This window comes from Rhodamnia argentea, chromosome 7 (assembly GCF_020921035.1).
Source record: "Rhodamnia argentea isolate NSW1041297 chromosome 7, ASM2092103v1, whole genome shotgun sequence".
Lineage (NCBI taxonomy): Eukaryota > Viridiplantae > Streptophyta > Magnoliopsida > Myrtales > Myrtaceae > Rhodamnia > Rhodamnia argentea.
This window is the reverse complement of record NC_063156.1, coordinates 25,566,350-25,590,143: the sequence shown is the minus strand read 5'-3', so window position 1 is coordinate 25,590,143 and position 23,794 is coordinate 25,566,350. Positions and strand designations below refer to the sequence as shown.

The window sequence follows — 23,794 nt, the reverse complement described above, 5'->3', positions numbered from 1 at the left end:
CGGGACCCAATGTTTTCCCTTGATGGAAAGTATACATCACACTCTAACAATTATCCTAGCTGATTTTTATTCTATCCAGTGCAAACCTACGATATCGTAAGGGAGATTACAAGCTCTAAACAAAAGTTGTATAATAACAAAACTTTAGGGGTAAAGTACAAATTTTGAGGACAATTAGGACCGAGATTAGGGATGGAAGTGGATGGCTATTATAGGGTTATTCTACCCGTCCAAACCTGATGGGACACAAACGGGGTAGCGGGTTGAGATCAAAACATGAAATCCAAAAGGTAATGCTGTATTTAACAAATGATAATTAGTACATAACAATTAATTATATTTGTAAGAAATAAAATTTATTTAACAAATTACTTTATGTCAAAGTATATGGCTTGAGTTAAACTAAACCCCTTGCAAACAGACCAAGTATTGACTACTTGTGCAAATGCAAGACCCTCCTTTAAAAGCATCAGTTCGTACTAAATTCCTGCATGTGGATATGTTCCAAGAAAGTATAATCCCTATTTAAATTAATTTTCAGTGTCCCAATCCCAAGAACCAAATGAAAGAAAGCAACAGCTAATTTAAGATCATTGCAAAAAAAATTACTTCTTTTTTTAGACATATGTGAAATTTTTTAAAAGGGTAACCAGCACTAGCAATTCCTTTTGAATACTACTGCAAGGGTCTTTTTCCACGATACGAAATGTTTGGTTTGAATCATAATTGCTATCGTTATATGCGATCCCAAGGTTCAAGATAAAAATTCATTCAATGCGGCCCTACTAAGATGCTAAAAATTAAGAAGTCTCTTCACACGAGATATATTGCAAACGGAAACGCAACATAAATTGAGAAAAGCATCAGTTCGTACTAAATTCCTACATGTGGATTTGTACCAAGAAAATATTATTAGCCTCGTGCCTTTCAATAGAACCATTTTCATAAATTGTGCAAATGATCAAAAGTTTCATTAATTTTTCGAACATCCTTCTTTCCATGCCTTTCCCTTTATTCCCTTTTCTCAATTCTTTTGACCAGATCTCTTTGTTCCTCTGCAAAAAGCCTCAATTGTCTTTCGTTTTTCCTAAACATATTTGGTCAATGGTCACCTTGCTATCAGATTTTACATCCTACAAAGTGGATAAACACATGATGTAAAATAAAACATCTTCTTTCTTGACCGTATCATTTGAACATTCGGTCTCAGCTCCTTCTCTCATTCTTTTATACGACGGTTGATGGATATGATTTATTCCTTTTCTCAATTCTTTTGACCAGATCTCTTTGCTCCTCTGCAAAAAGCCTCTATTGTCTTTCGTTTTTCCTAAACATATTTGGTCAGTGGTCACCCTCCTATCGGATTTTATATCCTACAAAGTGGATAAACACAAGATGTAAAATAAAACATCTTCTTTATTGACCGTATCAATTGAACATTCGGTCTCAGCTCCTTCTCTCATTCTTTTATACGACGGTTGATGGATATCTGATCAAGATAAATATCCATGATTTATGACGTGCTTTGTGTTACGTAAGAAGGGTCGTTTTCATTTATATTCTTATGCCTTGCAAAGGAAAAAAAAAAAAGATTATGGGGCATCAACGGAAATTGAATTGAAAAGTATAGTAAAAATATTACCGAACATTTAACTTTATGATGCCATAGGCCCGGCCAAAGTCTTTGTTTAAGAGACTCGAACTTTCTAGATGGGAATCGCCACTAAAATTCTTCGATTTTGATTATTGTTCTTTTGCAAATTAATATTCTAAACTTCAAAAAATGCTAAATGGTTTTTCCAAAATAGACATGTCTTGTCAATATCCTTTAAAAATTTTAAAAAATTTTAATATCGTACCACGCCTTCATGAACCAACTTGAACTCTTAAAATGGTTAGCAGCGCCAGTGATCATAAAGTATTAGAGTCCGTTCAAATATTCCCAAACCAATATTTGTCTACACCATTGTATATTTTCCACGCTTTAATCTTAGATGGACCCGTGAGGAGGGGTGTTAAAGTATTTAAACATTAAATCACCCCTTAACTAATATTTTTTTAAAAAAAATTAGATATCGAACCATGCCTTCATTGATCAACTACTCTTAAAACGGTTAGTAGTGATCATGTGGTATTAGAGTCGGTTCAAATCTTTCCAAACCAATACTTGTCTCCACTATTGTATATTTTTCATGCTTTAATCTCAGATGAACGCGTGAGGACGGGTGCTAAAGTATTTAAATAGTAAATCACGCATTCGTCTATTAACTAGTCATTTTATAAATAATTAACAATGGTCCCACAAAATTTCATACATTCAATCGGCATTTCTTTTGTTTTCTTTTGTTAAAATATGTCCATAATCTGCACCGGTTTCATATGATGACTGATGAATCCATATTGATAATGACGGACTTCATATTGCGCACTTGGGGGTTATTTTCATTTATATTCTTACCCCTTGCAAAAAATGATTTGTGGGGGCATCAACGAAAAGAAATGAATAATAAAAATTACAGAATATGTATTTTTTTTTTTTAACTTTCTAGATGGGAATCACACTGAAATTATTCGATTTGATTATTGTGCCTTTCCAATTTTAATATTCAAAAACTCAAAAAAAAAAAAGAAATGCTTCGGCCTGTTTTGGGAACCAACCAATCGACACACGACAGCAGTACCCAGTTGAAAAACAAAATCTCCAATTGAAACCACGTGGAATGTTAGCAAAAGCTAGATGATTTTTCAATTAGACAGTCCAAAGTGGACATGCTATAGTTATATTCAAATTCAATCTCTATATCAGTACGGACTCGATTGAATTAAAAGAACATTAACATAATATATACCAGTATTAATTGTTAGACTCCTTTCTTATAAGATTGGAGGTTGATTTAGTCCGATGCGCGAAGGGTGACCGACAAGAAGACAAGATTTGCTTTTGTCATGTATAATCCGCGATTTCATTTGCCGTTCATGGGCCGAGCTTACCAATGGCCAGAACTATCAGTGTATCTTGTGATGTTCTAAAAATTTAAACTATTCAGACGGAGATGTGATTTATTATTTAAATATTCTAACGGTGTCACACAATCTCTCAAAGACTTTGGTAACATAACAGTCTTTGAGTGATTGCAAGAGTAACAACATATCGTGGGCCATAAATTTTTGAAGAAGTGGACCTTATGATAAGTTTTAATTATTTATTGTTATTTTTTCGGGACTCACGACATGCTATGAATCTCACAATAGACTAAAGCCCGTCACATTAGCAGCTCTCCATCTATCATCTCTCAAACCTAAGAAAAAGTGGACGAATCTCTTCTTGCTTCGCCGCCCAAAACTAAAAAAAGCCAGCGATGTCGGCCGATTTAGGGATCGGTCGGCGCCTAAATGAACGGACCGCGTCCAGGCAACCGGACGACCACGACCGGGGTCTTCTTTTAAGAAAAAAACAAATCCACCTTTACTTGTTAGGTTTAGCCGTTAGGGTTTCTTCTTTACGTTGCGAGCCCAACATCTCTTCCTTCTTCTCCATCCCCGATCTCCCCCGTTTTCCCTTGATCATTCTTTCGTTTCCTTTTCCCCCTCTTCAATTTGTTTTCTCCGCATCAAGCCAACCCTCATGCAATGCAAGCGATTTGACCGATTCCAGCTCGACAAGCACGAGCACCGCCAAGAGCCAACGCCAACCTGTCTCACACACGAACCCTGACACCCCAAAGGCTCCCCACACGGTCCCTCGAAGATCTCGATCCACGAGTTTGGGAGTCTTTCACGATGATTTGTGCGTTTCATTCTTGAGGTGGATTCGTCTTGAAGTTGGTCCTCCTCGCGATCGCTTCTGTTAGTTTGAGTCCGGTTATTTGTTCTGGGCAAAATGTTGCATCTTCACGATGCTGTGGCCTGGGATGATTGTGCTATTCTTTGAGGTGGATTCGTTCTTTGAAGTGGTCCTCCTTCGCGATCGCTCTTGTTAGTTTTGGGAGTCCCGGTATTGTTCTGGGTAAAGATGTGCCTTTTCACGATGCTGTGTGGCCTTTGGGACATTCACTTGCCATGGTCCGTGTTGGTCGCGAGCAATGTCGGTACTTTATGCATTAAACCGAACCATTGCCATGTTATTTCCATAATTCGAGCGCCTTTGGCTGCCTTCGTGGAGCGTTCTTTCTTCTTGGCGACTAGGAATGAAGGCATGGAATTTGCGATATCATAGTTGGTATCTCTCTGATTTTATAAACATAGTGGACAGTTAAAATTTAATCAGGATGGTGTCTTCTAATGAGGATAGAAAGTGGAGTAAGTCCATATGTTTCGAGTGATGGCAGCCCAACAAAATCCGTTCGCTTAACAGCACATCCAAGTATGAAAGCCCAATTACCGACACAACATAGCCCACATTGCTTCACTATCTCAATCAAACACAGCATTAATATGTTTGGATGATTTTGCATGTCTGATTTGCTGTTTTCAATTCAATTGATTTCTTGAAGGTTTTGCTTATGGTGTCTTTAAGCATTGGAATTAAAAATCGATCTCCCTTAGCTTATAACTATAAGTTGATCGGGGATCTACCATATCAAGGGAGTGGACAAATCCATATGAGATGACGCCAATGGACTACAGAACAAAGGGAAGAAGTAAGAGGAGTAACAAAATGGTCCAACACGTAAAGAAAATCATCACAAGCGGCTATTAAGGCAACAAAATAAGAAGGGAAAACGAGGTGTTAAAATGGCGCCAGATGGATTTTAAAACCAGTGAAGCACTGACAAACAAAAGTATCAAAAAAAGAACAAAAGTTTTGTCCACAAGAGTGGATAGGACCAAAACAGAAAACCAGAGGAATGACTTATCAACATGGGAGTTGATCGAACTTAGGCAAATGCTGTTGAATTATAGTGGATGAACAACCTTCATGGTGAACGTGGGATTCCGGATTTTAAAACAGCACAACCCTTATCCATCAAGATTACAGGCAGAGATTGTAGAAGTTATATCAAAGAATAAGTTGAAGAATTTTTGCAAGCTAAGTCAGGTCACACGACCATACAGGAGCACACGAACATTATGTCTACCATTTTATTGATGATGATGAAATTGCACAAAAGAATCATCGTGGGAATGTCTAGTCACAAGGGCAAGAAATGGAAAATGATGAGAATGCATCTACAAGGAAAAGAAACAGTGCCACGATCAGGGAAATGCCAATGATGTAGCCATATTTAAAGCTAAGTTTCAAAAGAAAGTTGTGATCTAGATGGTGAAGCTACACATGAGGTCACGGCCATATTTGAACTGTGGAGGGATGGATGCACGAGATCGATCATACAGTATAAATAGGAGGAGAGGTTCTCCATGAGCAAATCATCCAAGCTGTAGAGGTGCAAGGTGTAAAGGGTTCAGTCGATGTCCACAGGTGGAACACAATGTGACCATAAAGCAAGAAAAGCTTGAAAGGCAGAAAGATGATCTAGAGCTGAAATGAAACTCCAAAAATGAAGATTGGGAAAATGCCAAAGTTCTTGTCATATTTTGAAAAAGTTTTATGATTCCACCAACAAGATGTAGGACTTTGTATATCACTTCAAATGATTATTTGACGAGATAGCTGGTTTATAAAAACTTTGAAACAAGCGGCGAATGCTTCGATGCTAGAGTGAAAGCCATGGGGGTGAAGATGAAGGAAAAATTTGACAAATATTATGGGAGTTTCAAAAAGTGAACATGATGGTTTTGATTGCGGTGATATTGGATCCAAGAAAAAGATGAAGTATGTGCGATATTGTTATAAACTAATCTATGATGATGATGAGATAGTAAATGAGAGGTGCGATTATGTGAAGACTATCGGAACGTTTGTTTAGTTTTCGAGAAGTCTTGTGGTTCCGGACCTTCGACAAAAATTGTGTGGTGAACTTTTAATTGATGCTGGTGGTAGTTCAGGCGGTCAACATGAGAAAGGTCACAAAGATGAGATTGGTCTCACCGTGGATTTTGATGTGAATTTCGATGGGGATAAGGCATTCGAATTCTTTATGGATGAGGAGAAAAAAGGGGCCGAGAGCAATTTATCCGAGATCGAAAAATATCTTCAAGCTACACGTGAAGAAGGTCGTACTCTTGACATTTTGATGTGGTGGAATATTGCTGGCCAAAAGTTTAAAATCCTCTCTTTGATGGCTCGGGATATCTTGGCTATTCCCGTAACAACCGTTGCCTCGGAGTCTACTTTCAGCACATCTGGTCGTGTGCTTGATGGCTATCGAAGTTCTTTGACTCTTAGAGTGGTGGAAGCTTTGATTTGCGCTCAAGACTGGTTGAGAGTGGTTAACAAGCCGGTCAATATGGAGGAGTGCATCGAGAACGCAGAAAAGTTCGAGTCGGGTAAGTCATGGATATATCTTTTCTTTTGTATCTTGTATTTCTTTTGTATATCTAATAAGTGAATGCTCTTATTAATATCTTGTTTTTTCTAGCTATGGATGATGCTTGTTCGGAGCTTACCGGTAAATAGAGTTTACAAGTTGGTGGAAGGAATATATGGTGAGATTTTCATTCACTAATTTTCGCCTCGGTTTTTGCATCTTATTGGCTAAAGCCCGTGCTTAAAAATCAGTCTGCAACTCTTCTGCACTTTGTTGTAAGGGGAAGCATTTGCAGCAATTTCGCATGCCATGTGATGCATGTGTATGACAGATTTGAAACCATTAGCATAAGCACATTGTCTTAAGTTCTCCAAACCAAAAGCTCATTACTTGTTAATTTGCTGCTATTTGGAGTTAACTTTGCAGGAAGATGTGAGTTGTTTTATTGCTAAGTCCCAACTTACAAGTCACCTATACCTTCCCGATCAACATCCTCTTTCTCCAAGTATGATCCCTTTGAGTTCACTTTCTATTAATTCCATTTCTAATTCAAAACTAATGTATGTTGCTTATATATACTTATTGCAGGTTGCCCGCACTTTTGTTTCATCCATCAAATATCAAGAAAGGACTTGAAGTTTAGAAATCTTCCCATTTTTCTATTTCACCGTCATTTCCGTTAATTTTCTGTGATCAAGTGTACGTTTTTTTTTTTTTCCTTTGGGTATGCTTTTAATGAGCTTTTGATGATCATATGGGGACACGTTGACTTGTTGTTGGGTTTTTGAATTTGGACTAGACACTGGGCAGTGAGCAGCCTCTTTGAATGGTACAAGTAATGGGTTTTTGGTGATCAACCTCTTTATTGAAGATGCCTACTTGTAAATAGAATTTACTTGTTTTTAGAGCAAGTTAGCCCCTTTATTACAAGTAATGAGTTTTTTGTGATCAGCCCCTTTATTGAAATTTTTTTTGGAACCGCCCGGGAACCGGACCGGACCAATGGTCCGGTTTGGTTCCCGGTTCCGAGGGTGGCCGGTCCGGTCCACGGTTCCAAAAAGTGAGAATTGGGACCACCGGTCCGGTTCCCGGTTTTTGATGGGAACCGGACCCGGACCGGAACCGCTCACCCCTACCCAAAACTGCATTTCCTTCTTGGTGCCATTTGTTGCCGGCCACTTCCGAGGGAGCAGCGATGTCGAAGTTGGTCCTCGGAAGATGACCCCCGTCGCTGTACAACAATCGACATAACGAAGAAGACACTTCGAATTTTGGCGACAGAATAACCTGTGAAGACTTGAATGTCTGTGGAGACAAAATTTGCTTGTGAAGACTTCTTTGTTGGCATTTTGGATGTGATGACTCGGTGTCGCAGTGTTAAATCATTCGTAGTGCCGGGGTGTAAAGTAGGGCGATTGTCGATGTTTGTGGGAGGAAAACAAGCTAGTTAGTTCCATACGGAAAAGGATGAACTGTGAAGTTGTAAGAGACGTGCAAATCTTTTTCGCTAAACAAAGAGACGTGATAATGATATGGATGTACATGTGTACTTTGGAATCCGTTTTCTTTCACCTATTCTCGGGGGCAGGAAAATTGTCCAAAAAGTCTTAAACCTATTGCACTTTTGCCAATTTAATCTTAAACCTTTCAATTTTGCCAATTAAGTCCTAAGCCTTTTGACAATTTGCTAATTGAGTCCATCCGACTAATTTGGGCTGAAAATCACCGACGTGGATGCCGACCGTCTTATTACTAGGTACCGCCAATGCTGATGTGTACATTTTTTAGTAAATTTTAATAATTTTTGAATTTTTTGTTTATTTGTTCTTTTCTTTAATTTTTTTTAACTTGGGGCCAACCGGCAGACCCTCGCCGACCACGAGCAAGGCCCGGGCCCAATCTAACGAGAGGCCACTACCCTCTTTTTGGTCGGGAAGGGCCCACGATGGCCTCGTCTAGGGCCGGCAAGGGCCGCGATGCTTTTGCCAGTGGTCTCCCGCCCTAAGTTTAAACGAAAAAGGTAGGGAAAATATAAAAAAAATTACAAATTATTAAAAATATATAAAAATTATTATACACACACATAAGCACAGGCCGTGCCACGTATAACGAGTTAACAACCAACGTCCACCTCAGCAATTTCTTGTCAAAATTGGCCAGGCAGACTCAATTGGCAAAATTGAAAGATTTAGGACTGAATTGCAAATAATATTTATAACGATATCGTTCACGGATCGATTGTTGAAACTTATGGATACACGGAAGGAAACCCATGAGTGATTTACCACGTTTGCAACGGCGTCAATATCAACAAAAGGAGACCTTGATCTCACTACAAGGCTTATGTGTATGCAAAGTATTAATTCTTGTTCCATCGAAAAATTTCGATGGCTGTATCTCATTTCAGATTATGATCTTGATATTTCAACAAGGTCGAACAACTTCTTTAGGGTCGAACTTTTCGTCCCTTCTTTTTTCCTGCCAACTCTTAATGTTGACTTGAACTGGAAAAGAAAACTGAACTTGCCAAGAACACGTACACGCTCATTGTCATGATGTAATCTACCTAGCAGTAACACTGTATTACCGGAGATTTACCCGTAAATTCGACATAGATAAGGTAAAAATTAGGTTAACATATATAGACAACAATATATAAATAGGGGTGCCTTCATTTGAAGTCCAAAAGCCAAAATAGGTGGGCCTATTTATTTTTTTAAAAAAGTACCCATAGAAGTTGCTTGGTCCGTTACGCATATGAAAACTAGCACAAACGACGAATACGACAAGACCACGTACACCTAATAAAGTAATCGAAAAAAATATTTCCGTTCTGTAGCTTCACGGAGTCTTAGGCTCCTTTTGACTGTTTTGGTCAAAATGGAAGCTTCTGACACTTGAAATCGTCCAGTGGCTTTGACCCTTTTTAAGCCGATAAGCTTGAATTGCATTTTGCATTTCGAGTTCAATTTTTGGAATTTTCTTTTTTTTGTTTTGTTTTGTTTTGTTTCTAGTCGATTTAATTCCTGAAGAAATAAACGTGAAAATACAAGGAAGAACTACGACCTTGGAAGATCATCCTGTTTTTAAAGCCTCAAAACTATTAGAATTACGCATACACCCCGATGTTCATTTCTCATCTCCGAAGAGCCAAAAAAACCCTAAAAAGCATTCGAGAAATATTCACCTATATTGTAACGAATTTCCATGGAGAAAAAGGTCCATTCCTTTTCCTTCTTTCTTTTCACCATTCTTTCCCTTGGAAAGGGCTGGTGAGGGCCATCCCAGATGGCCAACAACCCTTGCTCGCGGCCAAACCTGGCTAGGGAGGGTCGCCAGCAATCCGTGCCACGTAGGACGATTGACTTTCACGTTAGTAATTTCCAATTAAGATTGGCTGGAAGAATAACAATGGCAAATCGTCAAAAAGTTTAAGATTCAATTGGTAAAATTAAAAGATTTATTATTGAATTGACATTGGTATAATAGGTTCAGAACTCTCTCTCTCTCTCTTTTTGTAATGTTGAACAAGTTAATAGAGAAATGTATAGCTCTAATATTTTGTTTTAATGCTATTCGAATGATATGCACGTGTGTCATAAATCACCAATTTTTCAGAGAATTGTGGTTAGAAACTTTAGTATATTTATGTTAAAATCCATATGCAACACGTGATTTAAGGAAAAAAAATTCAATCCAGAAGAGGGGGACAAGAGTGAAGTGGGTCAAAGTTTTATTCAAAAAAAAATAAGTGAGGGGGGTTGCATGTGGAACTTATGTTGAATGGTCGGTCGATGAACTTTTGAGCATATCCAAACTCCAAAGCACGTGCGCACTAGGTCTAGCAGCACGTGTTTGGGGCTCTCACTCTATTTTGTTGATGGAGTAGCCTATTCGGGAAAAAGGCAAGGCAAGACTTTGAGCAATATGAAGTGTATAAAATGCAAGTCCTTGAGAACTCAACTAATTCTAGCTCGCCGAATAAGATACGTTAAAGCGATGATTCGAACCTAGATCTTGATCGGGGAATTACAAGCATAGTTGCATGGTTTCTCTCAAGTCAAACCTTAACCAAAGACATAGAAAAACGAACTCCGTCTATTATTTTTTCTCATCGATAATCATGAATACAAGCAATTGTGAAAGGGCTTTGATGGCATAACAATATTTGGATTACCGTAAGACGACAGGAGTAACAACAAACTGTGGGCAACAAAATTCCTGAAGGAATGGACCCCACAATAGTTTCTAATTATTTTGTTATTTTCTCATGATCCAGAACAGTGAATTAAGGACGTTCACATAATCGTTTTCCCTTACAAAATTTACGATCAAATATCTTGAAGTTGAGATTGGTTGAAACACAGACAGGAATCCCATGTGTGGAAGAGGATCTCCCTTACATTGGGCGTGGGACAAACATAGATTGAAGGATATTTTGTCGATTGTCGAATAAATTCGGGCCTGGCACAATATAAGACCAATCTTATCCTTAAAAGATGATTTCATCGATCGTAGAACTCCTACTGTTCAGTAGACTTAGGAGATTTCGAGTGAAAGGAAAATTCCAGGTGTCGGCCCAAAACACAGTGTTTATTTTCTAATATGGGTCGGGCCAGATGTACCCTTCTACATAAGATTACCAAACCCTTGGAACTTTCTGGGTTTGGGAAGGGAAAAGTAGTCGTGCAGTGATTCCCATATCTTTTTTCAAATTAGATTACCAAACCTTTGGAACTTTGGAAGTCATATCTCTATCATCATACTAAGAACAAACTTGCATTCCATCGCCGATTTGGCACGTGAGTTGTAGCACGTGCAAAGCTCCGATTAGGCTCGGGAGACAGAATTTCTTCTTGTTTGTTGCGGGACCTATATGGATTAGTTTTTGAAAAGCATTGGTGGCGGGGTAAATAGCATCCTATACGGTGCGAATTAAAGAAGAGTTTATTTTCAGCTGGTTGAAGTTATTAAGTGTGCGAAAACCGACATGGCGGTATAGGTCCCAAGGGTGGGTACTCAAGGTCGCGGAAGTAGCTTTCAAGTTCCAAATAGTTTCGAGATTTGGAAATTGGTGATAAAATATGTCGGGTTCACGAATGCAAGCTTCAAGATGATTGCAGAGGTTTCAAATGTTTGGAACCAAATGACTATGAAATAGGTTTCGAAATTAGGGCAAATATCCCATCCACCTAGAAGCTTGTACAACCCTAGTTGAGGCTGTTAGTCTTTTCCTCGGATGTTGTCCTCGAATTCTGAGTCTCACCATGTTTGTTCTCGAATTCCGAGTCTCAATATGTTCTCTAGCTCCCGTCTTCAAATTAATTGTTTGGATCTTTTTCCTTATTAAAATACACAGTTAGGGATACTGTGCAAAACAAATATATATCTCAATTCGAGCAAGATTGTTTAGCTTTGTTCGAATTTTCCTCTCTCGACCTTTTTCACTTTTATGTGAAATTCCTTATCTTGGATCCGATTAATTAAACAAAATTATTTGCTTTATAGAAGTATTTACGTACGCAAACCATGCCCTAGGGCATCATGCCTCATGCAGTAAACCCACCTCAAAGGTGGTAAACATGTTCCGCGATATCGTATCACCGGATGCGGATTCTCCATCCTTTTGAGTTGCATACATCAGCGACAAAGATTGATCAAGATACCAAAAGGAAGCACCTTGGGATATGGAAGATCTCTATCCCTTTAAGGCGGGTTTGCCGCCCAAGGCATCTCATCTCGGAAAAATTACCAAAAAAGTCTTAAACCTATTGCAATTGTGCCGATTCAATCCTAAACTTTATTTTTTGTCAATTCAATTCTAAATCTTTTGTATTTGTACCAATTCACTCCTAAATCGTTTGCATTTGTGTCAATTTAGTCCTTCCCGGCCAAAGTTGACGTGGAGCGACCGACGCTGAGGTGACCAACTTTTAATAATATTTTTAATTTTTAATTTTTTTTAATTACTTTTTTGGTGAGGCACAACCTCCCCCGACAGCGGGGGCAAGCTTCGCTAGCCCTCACCTTTGGCTGATCGCCGGGCTCAATGGATGGCTTGAGGAAGAAGAAAAAGAAAAATACAAAAAAGAAAAATATTAAAAGATATTAAAATATTATTAAAAATCAGCCACCTTAGCATCGGCCATGTCATGTCAGCGATTTCCATTCAAATTAGTTGGAAAAACTGAATTGACATAAATACAAAAAGTTTAGGACTGAATTGCCACGAATGTAAAAGGTTTATGACTGAATTGACAAAAAAAAATGTTTATGATTACATCAACACAATTACAATATATTTATGATTTTTTTTTATATATAATTTTCCCTATCATCCCAAACTCGAAGAGATACAGTAAACCACGCGCATACGTCTCACATGAATCGATTCCAATACCAATTATTGAGATCGTGAATCGTATGGCCACAACTTTTGTCATCTCCCCCGCTATGAAACATGGGAATTTTTCACTTTAGTAAAAGCAAGAAACAGACGCATCCACGAACCTAGCCCATAAAGCTTCGACTCATCAATGTTACTCAACCTCGAAAGGAAGATCACAATTCACACGACATCCGGCTACATTTGGTAGTCGGGAAGAAATTTAGGATATGATAAAATTCATCATATCTTGTGTTTAGTATTTGCTCAAAACAGAATAAAGTCGGATATACGAGAAATATAACCCGCATCAAGTTATCCTCGGAAGGAGGTGGGATAAAAGTGGATATGATATCTAGTATCCATAATGCAAAAGTTATTTTTCTCGAATAACAAATTTCTTAAATTAATAAAATTAAAATAAGATCTAATTAGTATTTAAATTCTAATATAAAAAATTCAAAAAAAAAAAGAGAGAGAGGAAAATTAATAAAAAAAATAAGCAAATAAAAATGCAATAGCCAAGAGAGTCGTGAGAGATTCTTACCATCTATGTTTGTGCAATTTTAGGTTCATATACTCCGGTATGCATTTTCTATCAAATAAAAGACTTGATAGGATGTGCAATATCCGGCTTTATTATTGCGATTTACCAAACAATGAAAATGATGTCACAAGATCTCTTTATTTCATAGTTTATCCTAACAAATCCTATCTTGATTAAAAATCCAGACTATCAAACATAATTCTAGGGTTTTCCAAAAATTGCTTCTAAAGGAAGTCATTTTTGTCAAATTCCCAAAAAAGCATGGAATGGAATTTTGGTACGTGGAATAAAAGCAGTCTACTTTTACTTTTGTTTTCCTTTTTCTTTTCCGCTCGATTGATTGAGAATTGATGATGTTGCACGCAGTCTCCTGCTTGGCCAAGAACATAGAATCAGCTGCAACCCCACAAGATAAAAATAACGTTACGAGCCACAAAACCTAACGAAGACAAGGGAGGCAAGACAACAAGCAATGCGGGAATTTGACCTTAGAATCTCTTGAGCACTTTGTAGCCCCACAAAAAAATTTATCTTTTTTAATCCACGTTTTGCTCGAATGTGATTTGTGACGGTGATTGTCTGGACCTTGCTGATGAATGGCCAACAAGAAGTGGGTTGCAATTCAATTCTCGCCACGTGTTAGAAAAAAGAAGAAGAAAAGTTGAATTTTCAGGCAGCCATTTGTCAACTTTTGTAAATGTTTCTCCATGTTTCTAGCGCCCAGATGTCTGTTCTGTCGACCATCTTGAAGGTCCAAATTAAACTGAATTTGTGGGCTGATTTTGGGCACTTACTGTTCCGTAAATTATTGTCAAATTGGCCGTATGAGTTGTATTAAAAAAGTTATATTTTAAAAAAAAATAATATAGTATAAAACAGTTAATATATCTAATTAATTCATAACTCATTGACTTAAACTTTTGAGTGAAAGTTAATCCAATTAAATATTTTGACGAGCTCAACCTTAAAAAAAAATTACGATCTCTACAAATAAAGGTATCGAATTTCTACTATGCGCTCTCAATAATTATAAATTCTTTCCCAACATGAACATATTAACATAATTTTCCTACAAATTTATCTTCTAAGAAAGAGACAAAATGTCATTTCATCCCTTTCGTACTTTATTCTAGGCCATCCTTTTTTTTTTTTTAAAACCCTCTTGGTATCACGGCATCGGGTAAAAAGCAATCTTTGCTATATATTTATTTCAATTTATTTTTTTGCCCTTTTTACTCAACTCACTGTCGCTGAAGAACTTGCAAACCAAGGCATCCATAGAGAAGAAAGCGAAGGCAAACTTCGAAGAGAAGTATGTGGTGGTCAGGTTTACTTGGCTGGCATGCGAAAGTTGCAATGATTCGAAGAGGGAAGAACGCACTTCGACCAGAAGTTAGCTTGAATATGTTGCGCTTTTATTTAACAAAATTTGAAGTTTTGGCGAGCAATTTTGTTAATCACTCAACAAGGGTCTCGTGTCATTTTACGAACCAATATCACGGACTAGGGGTGAGCAAAAAAATCAAGATCCAATCAAATCGGACCGGACCGTACCCAACCGGCTAATTTTGGATGATTACCGGTGGATACCGATCTAATTTCCGATTCTAATTTTCTAGATCAGGTGGGTACCGGCTCGGTTCATTCCATCCAACCATTCAACCGAACCAAACCCATTGATACAATATAGATATGTAAATTTTTAATTGAAGCTAAAATCCTCAAATTTTCAATCAGGTGGGCTGAGCCATTTTAATTCTCTGCATTTGTAAACTTGAAATGGACCTTGTTCAGCAATCTGCTTGGTCCTGAAAACATTCACTTCAACACTCAATGAATCGTTCTGGATGCTAGTTTATCCTTTCCTATGACGCAATGTTATTTCATAAAAGTTCAATGGGATCAATTTTCTTGGTGGTTTATTTGGTACACAGGACAGCTTTATGTTCTGTTTTTTTTTTTTTTCCGGCAGTTATTGTAAGAACATATATTAGCATCTTTTTTAATTGATATTGGTGCTTGGTAAAATTGATTCCATGGATCCATTCAGGAATCGGACCGGACCGACCGATGGTACGGTTCTCGGGTGAATCCATGTAACAAGTAAGTGATTTATGATTCCGCATTTTGCAAAACCAGTCCCTAGCGGGTGGTTCTCAATTCTGGGATGGGACCACCTATCTTAAAATCGATCAGTCCTATCACGAACTAATATTGTTTTTGTATCTATTGCTGGTTCACCAGAACGCAATTAGAAAGTTTAGCAAGAGGAAGAAAGAAACCAACGAGCGGTAAATTTGCTACTTCAATTAAGTCCCGACCTCGAATTTTTCTTATCCCTCTGCATTTCCTTTTCTTATTGAATAGTCACCCTCTTAGACGAAACACGTGATACCAAGAAAAGTTTGCTATGCTAAAATTCGCATCCTCTGATCACTTCTTACAAGCTTTTTTTTTTTTTTTTTTGAAACACTTCTTACAAGATCACACGATAAAAAGTAGTGCGATTTATCGACATGATATGGTGATTCGATTTTATGTCCTATTGTCCTCCTTTCCCTCTATCACATCAAATGGCAATATTCGCATTCAATAGATTGATATCTCAAACAATTACATAAGTTGGGTAAAAAAAAAATTTTCTTTTGGTTCACAAAATGGACTTCGGCTACGTTATTTTATTCCTAAACCTAACACATAAACACTTCCATTCTTCCGAAACCTTAGTCCATATAAAACTGTGCGGGCTCTTCTAGTAATGTCTCTTGACATTATACATTCTCCAGAAATTTCCGGCAGCCTCCACAATCGCCGTCCGATCAACCCTATAATACACGTGGCCTCAAATCGATCCAAAGAAACTGCGACCATAATAATAATAAAAATTATCAAATCGAAGGCATCCAGCTTTTCCAATTTCTACCAACTTCGCCAACCTCGTTCCTTCTCCTCCCCCGTGTCTATATATACACCTCCGCAGTCCGCACTCCATGCACACTCACTCAGATAAAGAATCCTCCTGCGCTCTCATCTTCTTCGCGCTCTCGCCAATCTCTACACTCCGAGCGAAGCAGGACGATCATCGTCAGTAATGGCACCTGAGCTGGTCCCTAGTTTGATGAAGCCGGCCGACATACCTGTGCCCGCGAACCTCCCAGGCCCCGCGTACGTGACGTTCCTGGCCGGGAACGGCGACTACGTGAAGGGGGTGGTTGGGCTGGCGAAGGGCCTGAGGAAGGCCAAGGCGGCATACCCTCTGGTGGTCGCGGTGCTGCCTGACGTGCCGGAGGAGCACCGGCGGATCCTGGAGTCGCAGGGGTGCGTGGTCCGGGAGATAGAGCCTGTTTACCCGCCCGAGAACCAGACCCAGTTCGCCATGGCCTACTACGTCATCAACTACTCCAAGCTCCGTATCTGGGAGGTGCGTGTTTAGGATTTCTCGGGTTACATGTTTGGGAATTGAGTAAAAACATTATCTGCCTTTCGTGACGTTTTTCATTTTCTGATTTGCGTGTGCAGTTTGTGGAGTACAGCAAGATGATATACTTGGATGGGGACATCCAAGTGTACGAGAACATCGACCATCTGTTCGACCTGCCGGACGGCTACTTCTACGCCGTGATGGACTGCTTCTGCGAGAAGACGTGGAGCCACACCCCACAGTACAAGATCGGGTACTGCCAGCAGTCGCCAGAGAAGGTCAACTGGCCGGCGGAGATGGGCGAGCCGCCTGCACCTTACTTCAACGCCGGCATGTTCGTCTACGAGCCGAGCATCGCCACTTATACAGACCTCTTGGAGACCGTCAAGATCACTCCTCCAACACCTTTTGCTGAGCAGGTGAATTGCATAATAACTTAATCAGCAAGCTAACTAGACAAATCCATTTTGGGGAAATGATTTTTTTTTTTTTTTCCTACCATTGTCTAACAAGCGAACGGTGATATCTTCGATATTTAACTCTGAAATTTCTGTGGCAGGATTTCTTGAACATGTACTTCAGGAATGTCTACACGCCGATTCCGCTGGTCTACAATCTCGTGCTGGCCATGTTATGGCGTCACCCGGAGAATGTTGAGCTCGAGAAAGTGAAGGTGGTTCACTACTGCGCAGCGGTAAGCAGAATCAGCCTTCAAAATCCTATGCAAAGTTTACTAAGATGAGATGGCAAATTGAACCCGAATTGCTTAACTTTTCTGATGCCATCCTGCGTAATGTCGTGGAAATTGCAGGGGTCGAAGCCGTGGAGGTACACGGGGAAGGAAGAGAACATGCAGAGAGAGGACATCAAGATGTTGGTCCAGAAGTGGTGGGACATCTACAACGACGAGTCTCTGGACTACCAGGGGCCCGAGGCCGAGGCCGTGGAGAAGGCGGTGAAGATGGAGCCATTCATAGCGGCTCTGTCCGAAGCTGCGCCTGTTCAATATGTCGCCGCCCCGTCCGCAGCTTAGGGACCAACTCCATTTCCGAATAGTACCCTGGAATAATTTGGAGTTCGGAACATGAAGGGGTGGAGGAAAGATCACCACCCTCATGTCAAGAAATGGGGAGAAAGTTGTCGTTTGGTTTCTGTTTTTGGGTTGGGAGTCAGCAGTATTGTCTATGTGTATGAAGCAAAGATTCTGTCATGAACCGTGAAATGGGAATTGACAAGTTATGTTATCATCGATGGAAACGTGCATGAGGTTCCAATTTGTGCAATTTGGGTCAAAATCCATAATAAATAATGCAGAAGAGGCAAGAAATTGGAGAATTCCTTAACTTTTGGGATTGAATCAGTGCAAGTGTGGAACGAGGGATGGATTGAGAAAGTCATGAGCTGATGCGAACCCAATGAGATAGGGAGAATTACCCAATAAGCCCTAAATTTATTTTAACTGTATCAATTCAATTCTAAATCTTTTAGATTGTGCCAATTCAGTTCAACGAATCGGTCTCAGCTGAAAATCTCTAACGTATTTTTTTTTAAAATAATACTTTAATAGTTATTAAAATTTTCTGTAATTTTTTTTTTTAGTTTTTCTTCTCTCTAGACTTAGGGCCGGCCAGTGACCTTTACTTGGGGCTAAGTCTAGAAAAAAGAAAACTAAAGAAAGAAATTACAAAATATATATATAAAAATTTCAAACAATTATTAAAATAACATTAAAAATTTCACCTCAACGTCGGCCAGCCAAAATGGACTAAGTTGGCCAGCCAAAATTAGCCGAATGGACTAAGTTGGCAAAACAGCAAAAGGTTTATGGCTGAGTTGAAATAATTAAAATAAATTTAGGCTTTTTCAGTAATTCTTCCTAATCAGATGTTTTCTAGTGACCCGCGTGTATTTGGGCAGAATAGGAAGCCTTTTATGTGTGCACACGAATGCACATCTGACTCGCGCACGTTCGCCGTCCAACCAAACATTTTGGGATACCGATGCGCTTGGGGGGTCGCTCACTTAGAGCAAAGTTGTCCGCTCAAAGGTCTTACTTAAGTCTTGAGATACTCTGAGAATCTAGCCCCAATGCGGGAGGGAAGATTTTGGTATTTTCTCCTCTTACCCTATTGTGAATTTCTTTTCCCTCGTTATATAGAAGAGCTTACAGTGGCAATTTGATGCTGATTACTTTAGTTCAGCAAAATAAATGCATGAAGCCAGCAAAATCATGCGCAGAATCTAAGTCAGGCTTAGTTCCAACGGACGTCAGTTTGTTAAAAACGTATGATCATCCTTTTTCACTATTCGGTAAAATAATGCACAGCAAATCCTTTACCGTTCCTTTTTTTTTCGGTCGGAACACAACCCTTCAGTTCAGAGGTTAGTTTGCCTACAAAAAAGAATTATATTAACGAAAAGATCACTTCAACTACTTATTTGCACTCCACAACTGAATTGCCTCCATGGTCAACCAAAAACATTGAATTCATTCGCACTTTTAACGTGGCTTAATGCTAAATCTGGCACTTTGATTTCAAAGAACGGGAATTTGCGGTGACGCGTGCAAAAAGCCACATTGGGAAAAAGAATAACGTTTTACAAATGACAATAAAGAATAAGATCCGTCGAATATTTGTTTAACTACAGATATCACCGACAATGAAAATCAGTAACATATCAAACTGAACACAAACTGTTTAAAAGATCCGAAATTCAAGTACAGCAGAAAGTAATGCAAAGTTCCTACTCGAACCCTCGAACCGAGATGCCTCAGGATCAACATATTTATGCCTGCACAGACATACAAGAAATTCAATAGGAATGAGACTTCTTTTGTATTATTCTCCATAAATCATGCCTTAAGAGTATAATGCTCGAGAAACATCACCTTGTTTGCAATGTTGTTGGAGAGCCAGTCCAGTCCTTCATAGAGGCCTTCACCGGAAGTGGCACAAGTGCTCTGGATGTACCTGTGATGAGCATATGTTTGGGATGATGAGACTGCCAGGGAGAGAGAGAGAGAGAGAGAGAGAGAGAGAGATGGAGATGGTAAAACTAATTACCAATGACGTTGACGGAGAGAGTGAAGGCCAAGTTTGTCGGTGATTTCAGCAGCATTCATTGCATTTGGAAGATCTTGCTTGTTAGCAAACACTAGCAACACAGCATCCCTCAACTCATCCTGCAACCACAAATTCAGTGAGTCTACTCTGTCACTTGCTTTCCTTTACAATAGGAATTCCACAAAAGCTTTCCCTACGTCTTTCAGACAAGATCACCTAAGAGAGAATAACTACTAGAGTTGTCAGGTATAATTTTCGACCTTGCCATCTCTCAGATTTGGCTAAATTTTCATCTGAGAGTGAGAATGTCAGAACTTGTCAGCGTCGGTATGTGTTAATTGTTTTTCCTATTCCATTAAACAAATAGCATCAAATACTTGAAAGATCAATGACATGGTATCCCTGTAGCAGGAAAATGGTATCTTACTATGCTTGAACTATTCTATTCCTGTTATGAAGGAGCAAAGTTAGTTGACAACTCATCCCTATGTTCCTGGTTCTGGAATTTATAATCTTCCGTATCTCAATCTTATCACCTATGATTTACGCTGCAACAGATTTTCCAGCAGCACAAGGTTCTCTGCCCCATCTCTTTTCACTCAGAAGATACAAATCTAATGTTGGATTCTGCCAGCATCATATTTGAGCAATAAATCAAAATCGAAGATTCAGATTTTCCACCACTGCAAGGGGTAGATAGTAGACTACAAATATATGTTCCACCAAAGTTTTGCAGAATTGGTCCAAAACCGCAATAAGGCTCTGTTTGTAACTCGTCATATTTTGTTTGTCATGCACAGAGTCGCATGAAATATTGTGATATCTTTAGACGGGAGATTGAACTACCAATTTTAACCATATTAATTAGATAATCTTGGATACATAATATTTGCATCCCTCGTTAACAAATTGCATCTTCTAGTTCTATCGAATTTAGAAGCAATAGTTGCAGACACGGGGCTTTCTAGTACCTCATTCAACATTCTGTGCAGCTCATCCCTAGCTTCAACCACACGGTCTCGATCATTGCTGTCAACCACAAAGATCAGGCCTTGGGTATTTTGGAAGTAATGCCTCCACAGGGGGCGAATCTGAAGCAAAAGGATCAATCAATTAGAGGCCTCATGGTCAAACATACAAGCCAAATCGACAAAACCAAAAATAAGAATGAAAATATGACCATGGCATAAAGTATAGAATCCCAGCATCTTCCGTGAATGTGACAACAAGAAGAATGCATCCAAATGAGGTTCGAACTTGGTTCAATAAAGAAAGGTAGTCCAAAGTTACAGGCTTGCTGATTTGACCATTATGTCGCAACAAATGATATACTTCTGTGACTAGAAACAGTAAAACAAGCATGACTCTCTCCAATAAAGGAGGAGGCTCTCCCATGTTCAAGGTACCAACTTATCCACCAAACAAGATGCATTTATCAGGCACATAAATCAGTGTCACAGGTTCAAATTATTAAATGGAATTACAGCACAATACATATGCCACTTTGACTTAGGAAAAGTTAATCTGTCATGATCTTCTTGTGACACTACTTATCAAAGGCAAAACAGTCCACATATAACATGAATAAATGAACTCTTCATAGACAAATGGACCTTATCCTGGCCCCCAACATCCCAGACAGTGAAGCTGATGTTCTTGTACTCAACAGTCTCCACATTGAATCCTGACCACATAAGGAACAGGGTCAATTGTGAAGAAGACATAAAATAATTCCCCAAGGTGCACAAGGAAAGATTAGCATAAGAATCAAGAAGTGCAGTAAGCAAGGACTCCTTACTCTATGTTAACCAGAAATATGTTCCTAATTGGATTAAGAAAAATGTTTTACATTGCTAAATATTAGTTTCGGACTCACCAATGGTTGGAATGGTGGTGACAATTTCTCCCAGCTTGAGCTTGTACAGGATTGTAGTCTTACCAGCAGCATCAAGACCCACCATCAAAATACGCATCTCCTTCTTAGCAAACAGCCTACTGAAAAGTTTCGTGAAAGACAGCCCCATTTTCAAGCCTGCCAAATGCAATTATCAAAGTTAACATACTTTCTCCAATTCATTCAGATTAGATAACTGAAAGTCAAGGAGAATACAGAAAAAAAGCAATAAAGTAACTTAAGAGATACTAACAATGACCTGATTGGAACAACCGTCATCCAGGTAAATTACTCAAAGCCAATCTAAAATAGGCAATGAATAGCCAAAAGCATTTATTTTACAATGAAGTCGTACACAGCAATTCATACCAAAAGACTCACTGTACAAACATGTCACATGACAACTACTACATAAAAGTTTGTCATCTTACTAATTATCTTACGTAAATTGATCCGTTGACAACATATGAAGTTCGAGAATGTTCAGTGTAAAACGCATTTTTTGCAGCGATGTAGGGACTTATCGCAGAGTGTCCTCAGGTTGTAGGCATCTACTTTATTGAGATTATTGCTCGATATTCCTACAAACTTTACAGTCAGACTCTCAACCTACTCTCCAGACACCTATTTAAATCATGTTACAAATTCTACTAGTCATTCAAACTATCTCTTTATGATGTGCAAGCGGTTCACTACCATTGAATAGCTCCTAAACTCTGTAAAAGTTAATCTTGGGTGTTTCCTCTAAGAGATTTGTGTGTTTCCTCAAACACAAGAGTCTAATTTACATTCTTGGCCTGCAATCAAGCCGAATGCAATATTGGAACCAAGACTTTTAAGGACCTGTATTTAATGATCTAAAGTTTGGCAATTCGGAATAGCAACTTACTAGTCTACACACAAATACACTTCAAGTATTACGAACCAAAAACGTAAAACACTAAATGTGTAACAAGAAACTCCGCTCCAGAAAATGTAATTGACTCAAAATAATTCTGAAACTCATCTTTGAAGATTAAGAAATTGGTAGCAAGAATTCATCAAATCCATGAACTGATATAGCGGATTTTTGCTCCGTGAGTGGGTAATATTTAATAGATAATCCTCGATTTTTAAATGTGGTAGTGATTTTGTGTTGCTAATTGCATTATTTCATTAATAACTTTCTAGACGTTAGTAAAATCACATAGATACGAAACCATCCTGGTTGTACGAGAATTAAACCAAAAGAAAAGGCAAGAACAAACATCTACTTTCCGAGATCTGCACCGAAAAGCGCCAGATCTGCCATTCGCTTAGACACTAGGAACTTGCACTCACAGAGAATCGAATGAACATCGAAACACCACGAGCGATGCACGCACGCACGCAATGCACCAAGCAAGAGCGACGAAATGATCCGGAGATCCGCGAAATTCAAAATGAGATTCGACAACAGGATCGAGGGAGCGCAAACGCCTGAAAAAAGAAGAAGCAAAAAGCAGATCGAGCGTCCTGAGATGAGAAACCGTGCCCTAGACGCTCCAACCACCAAGATCCTACAGCGCCTAACCTGCTTTCGCAAGACAAAATCTAAAAACGCAGAGACGGAGTGAACCTCGATTGCGCAACCGGTCGAATCGACAGATGGATCGATCCTTCCTCCGCCAATTCGATGAGATCAGGCGCAAAAGCAATTTCACAGAGAGAGAGAGAGAGAGAGATTGCCTGGCGATGTCGCAAATGGAGCTAGAGAGAGAGAGAGAGAGAGAGATCTGAAGGAACGAAGCAGCGACGATGGAGCTGTCCCTCAACGAACGATTGACAACGTATTCACGCAGATCCCCATTTGCGAATTTATAGCTGCGATATTCGCGCAAAAAATAAACAAATAAAAAATGTTTTTATTTAATTTATAGGACAGTAAATATATGAATTAATTTTTGTTTGCTTATCGAGAATTAAAAAAATATATGTCATTTGGTAAAAAAATTCAAAGGAGAATAGTTGTTCATATTTTGGGTTTCGATTTTGAACTTATTTTATTTCTAGTTAATAAAAACATAATGAGCGAGTTGAAAAATGTAATGCCGATCTCAATCACGACAGAACAAATGAATGAGCGCACAAAGAAA

At 38.9% G+C, this 23,794-nt stretch overlaps 3 protein-coding genes across 4 annotated transcripts; 2 read left to right on the top strand and 1 right to left on the bottom strand.

The window, feature by feature from the left end:
* Positions 1–4,918: 4,918 nt before the first annotated feature.
* Positions 4,919–6,618, top strand: LOC125316004. The gene is made up of 3 exons (XM_048282652.1): positions 4,919–5,038; positions 5,868–6,387; positions 6,480–6,618. The coding sequence occupies exons 1-3, from the start codon at positions 4,919–4,921 to the stop codon at positions 6,515–6,517; spliced, it is 678 nt and encodes a 225-aa protein (XP_048138609.1). The 3' UTR covers positions 6,518–6,618.
* A 9,685-nt stretch (positions 6,619–16,303) lies between these two features.
* LOC115742435 (galactinol synthase 1-like) lies at positions 16,304–17,978 on the top strand. The gene is made up of 4 exons (XM_030676716.2): positions 16,304–16,721; positions 16,820–17,140; positions 17,281–17,415; positions 17,533–17,978. The coding sequence occupies exons 1-4, from the start codon at positions 16,392–16,394 to the stop codon at positions 17,752–17,754; spliced, it is 1,008 nt and encodes a 335-aa protein (XP_030532576.2). The 5' UTR covers positions 16,304–16,391; the 3' UTR covers positions 17,755–17,978.
* Positions 17,979–19,299: 1,321 nt separating this feature from the next.
* On the bottom strand, positions 19,300–23,545 carry LOC115742436 (ADP-ribosylation factor-like). 2 transcript variants are annotated; one of them, XM_030676718.2, is made up of 7 exons: positions 23,388–23,545; positions 21,663–21,818; positions 21,400–21,470; positions 20,758–20,877; positions 19,787–19,905; positions 19,612–19,693; positions 19,300–19,514 (listed from the first exon to the last, which is right to left on the bottom strand). In XM_030676718.2, exons 2-7 carry the CDS (start codon positions 21,808–21,810, stop codon positions 19,509–19,511), a joined length of 546 nt encoding a protein of 181 aa, XP_030532578.1. In that variant the 5' UTR covers positions 21,811–21,818; positions 23,388–23,545; the 3' UTR covers positions 19,300–19,508. The 2 variants fall into 2 exon arrangements, with proteins under 2 accessions (XP_030532578.1, XP_030532579.1); XM_030676719.2 differs by having other exon boundaries at positions 23,278–23,436.
* Between the last annotated feature and the right edge of the window lie 249 nt (positions 23,546–23,794).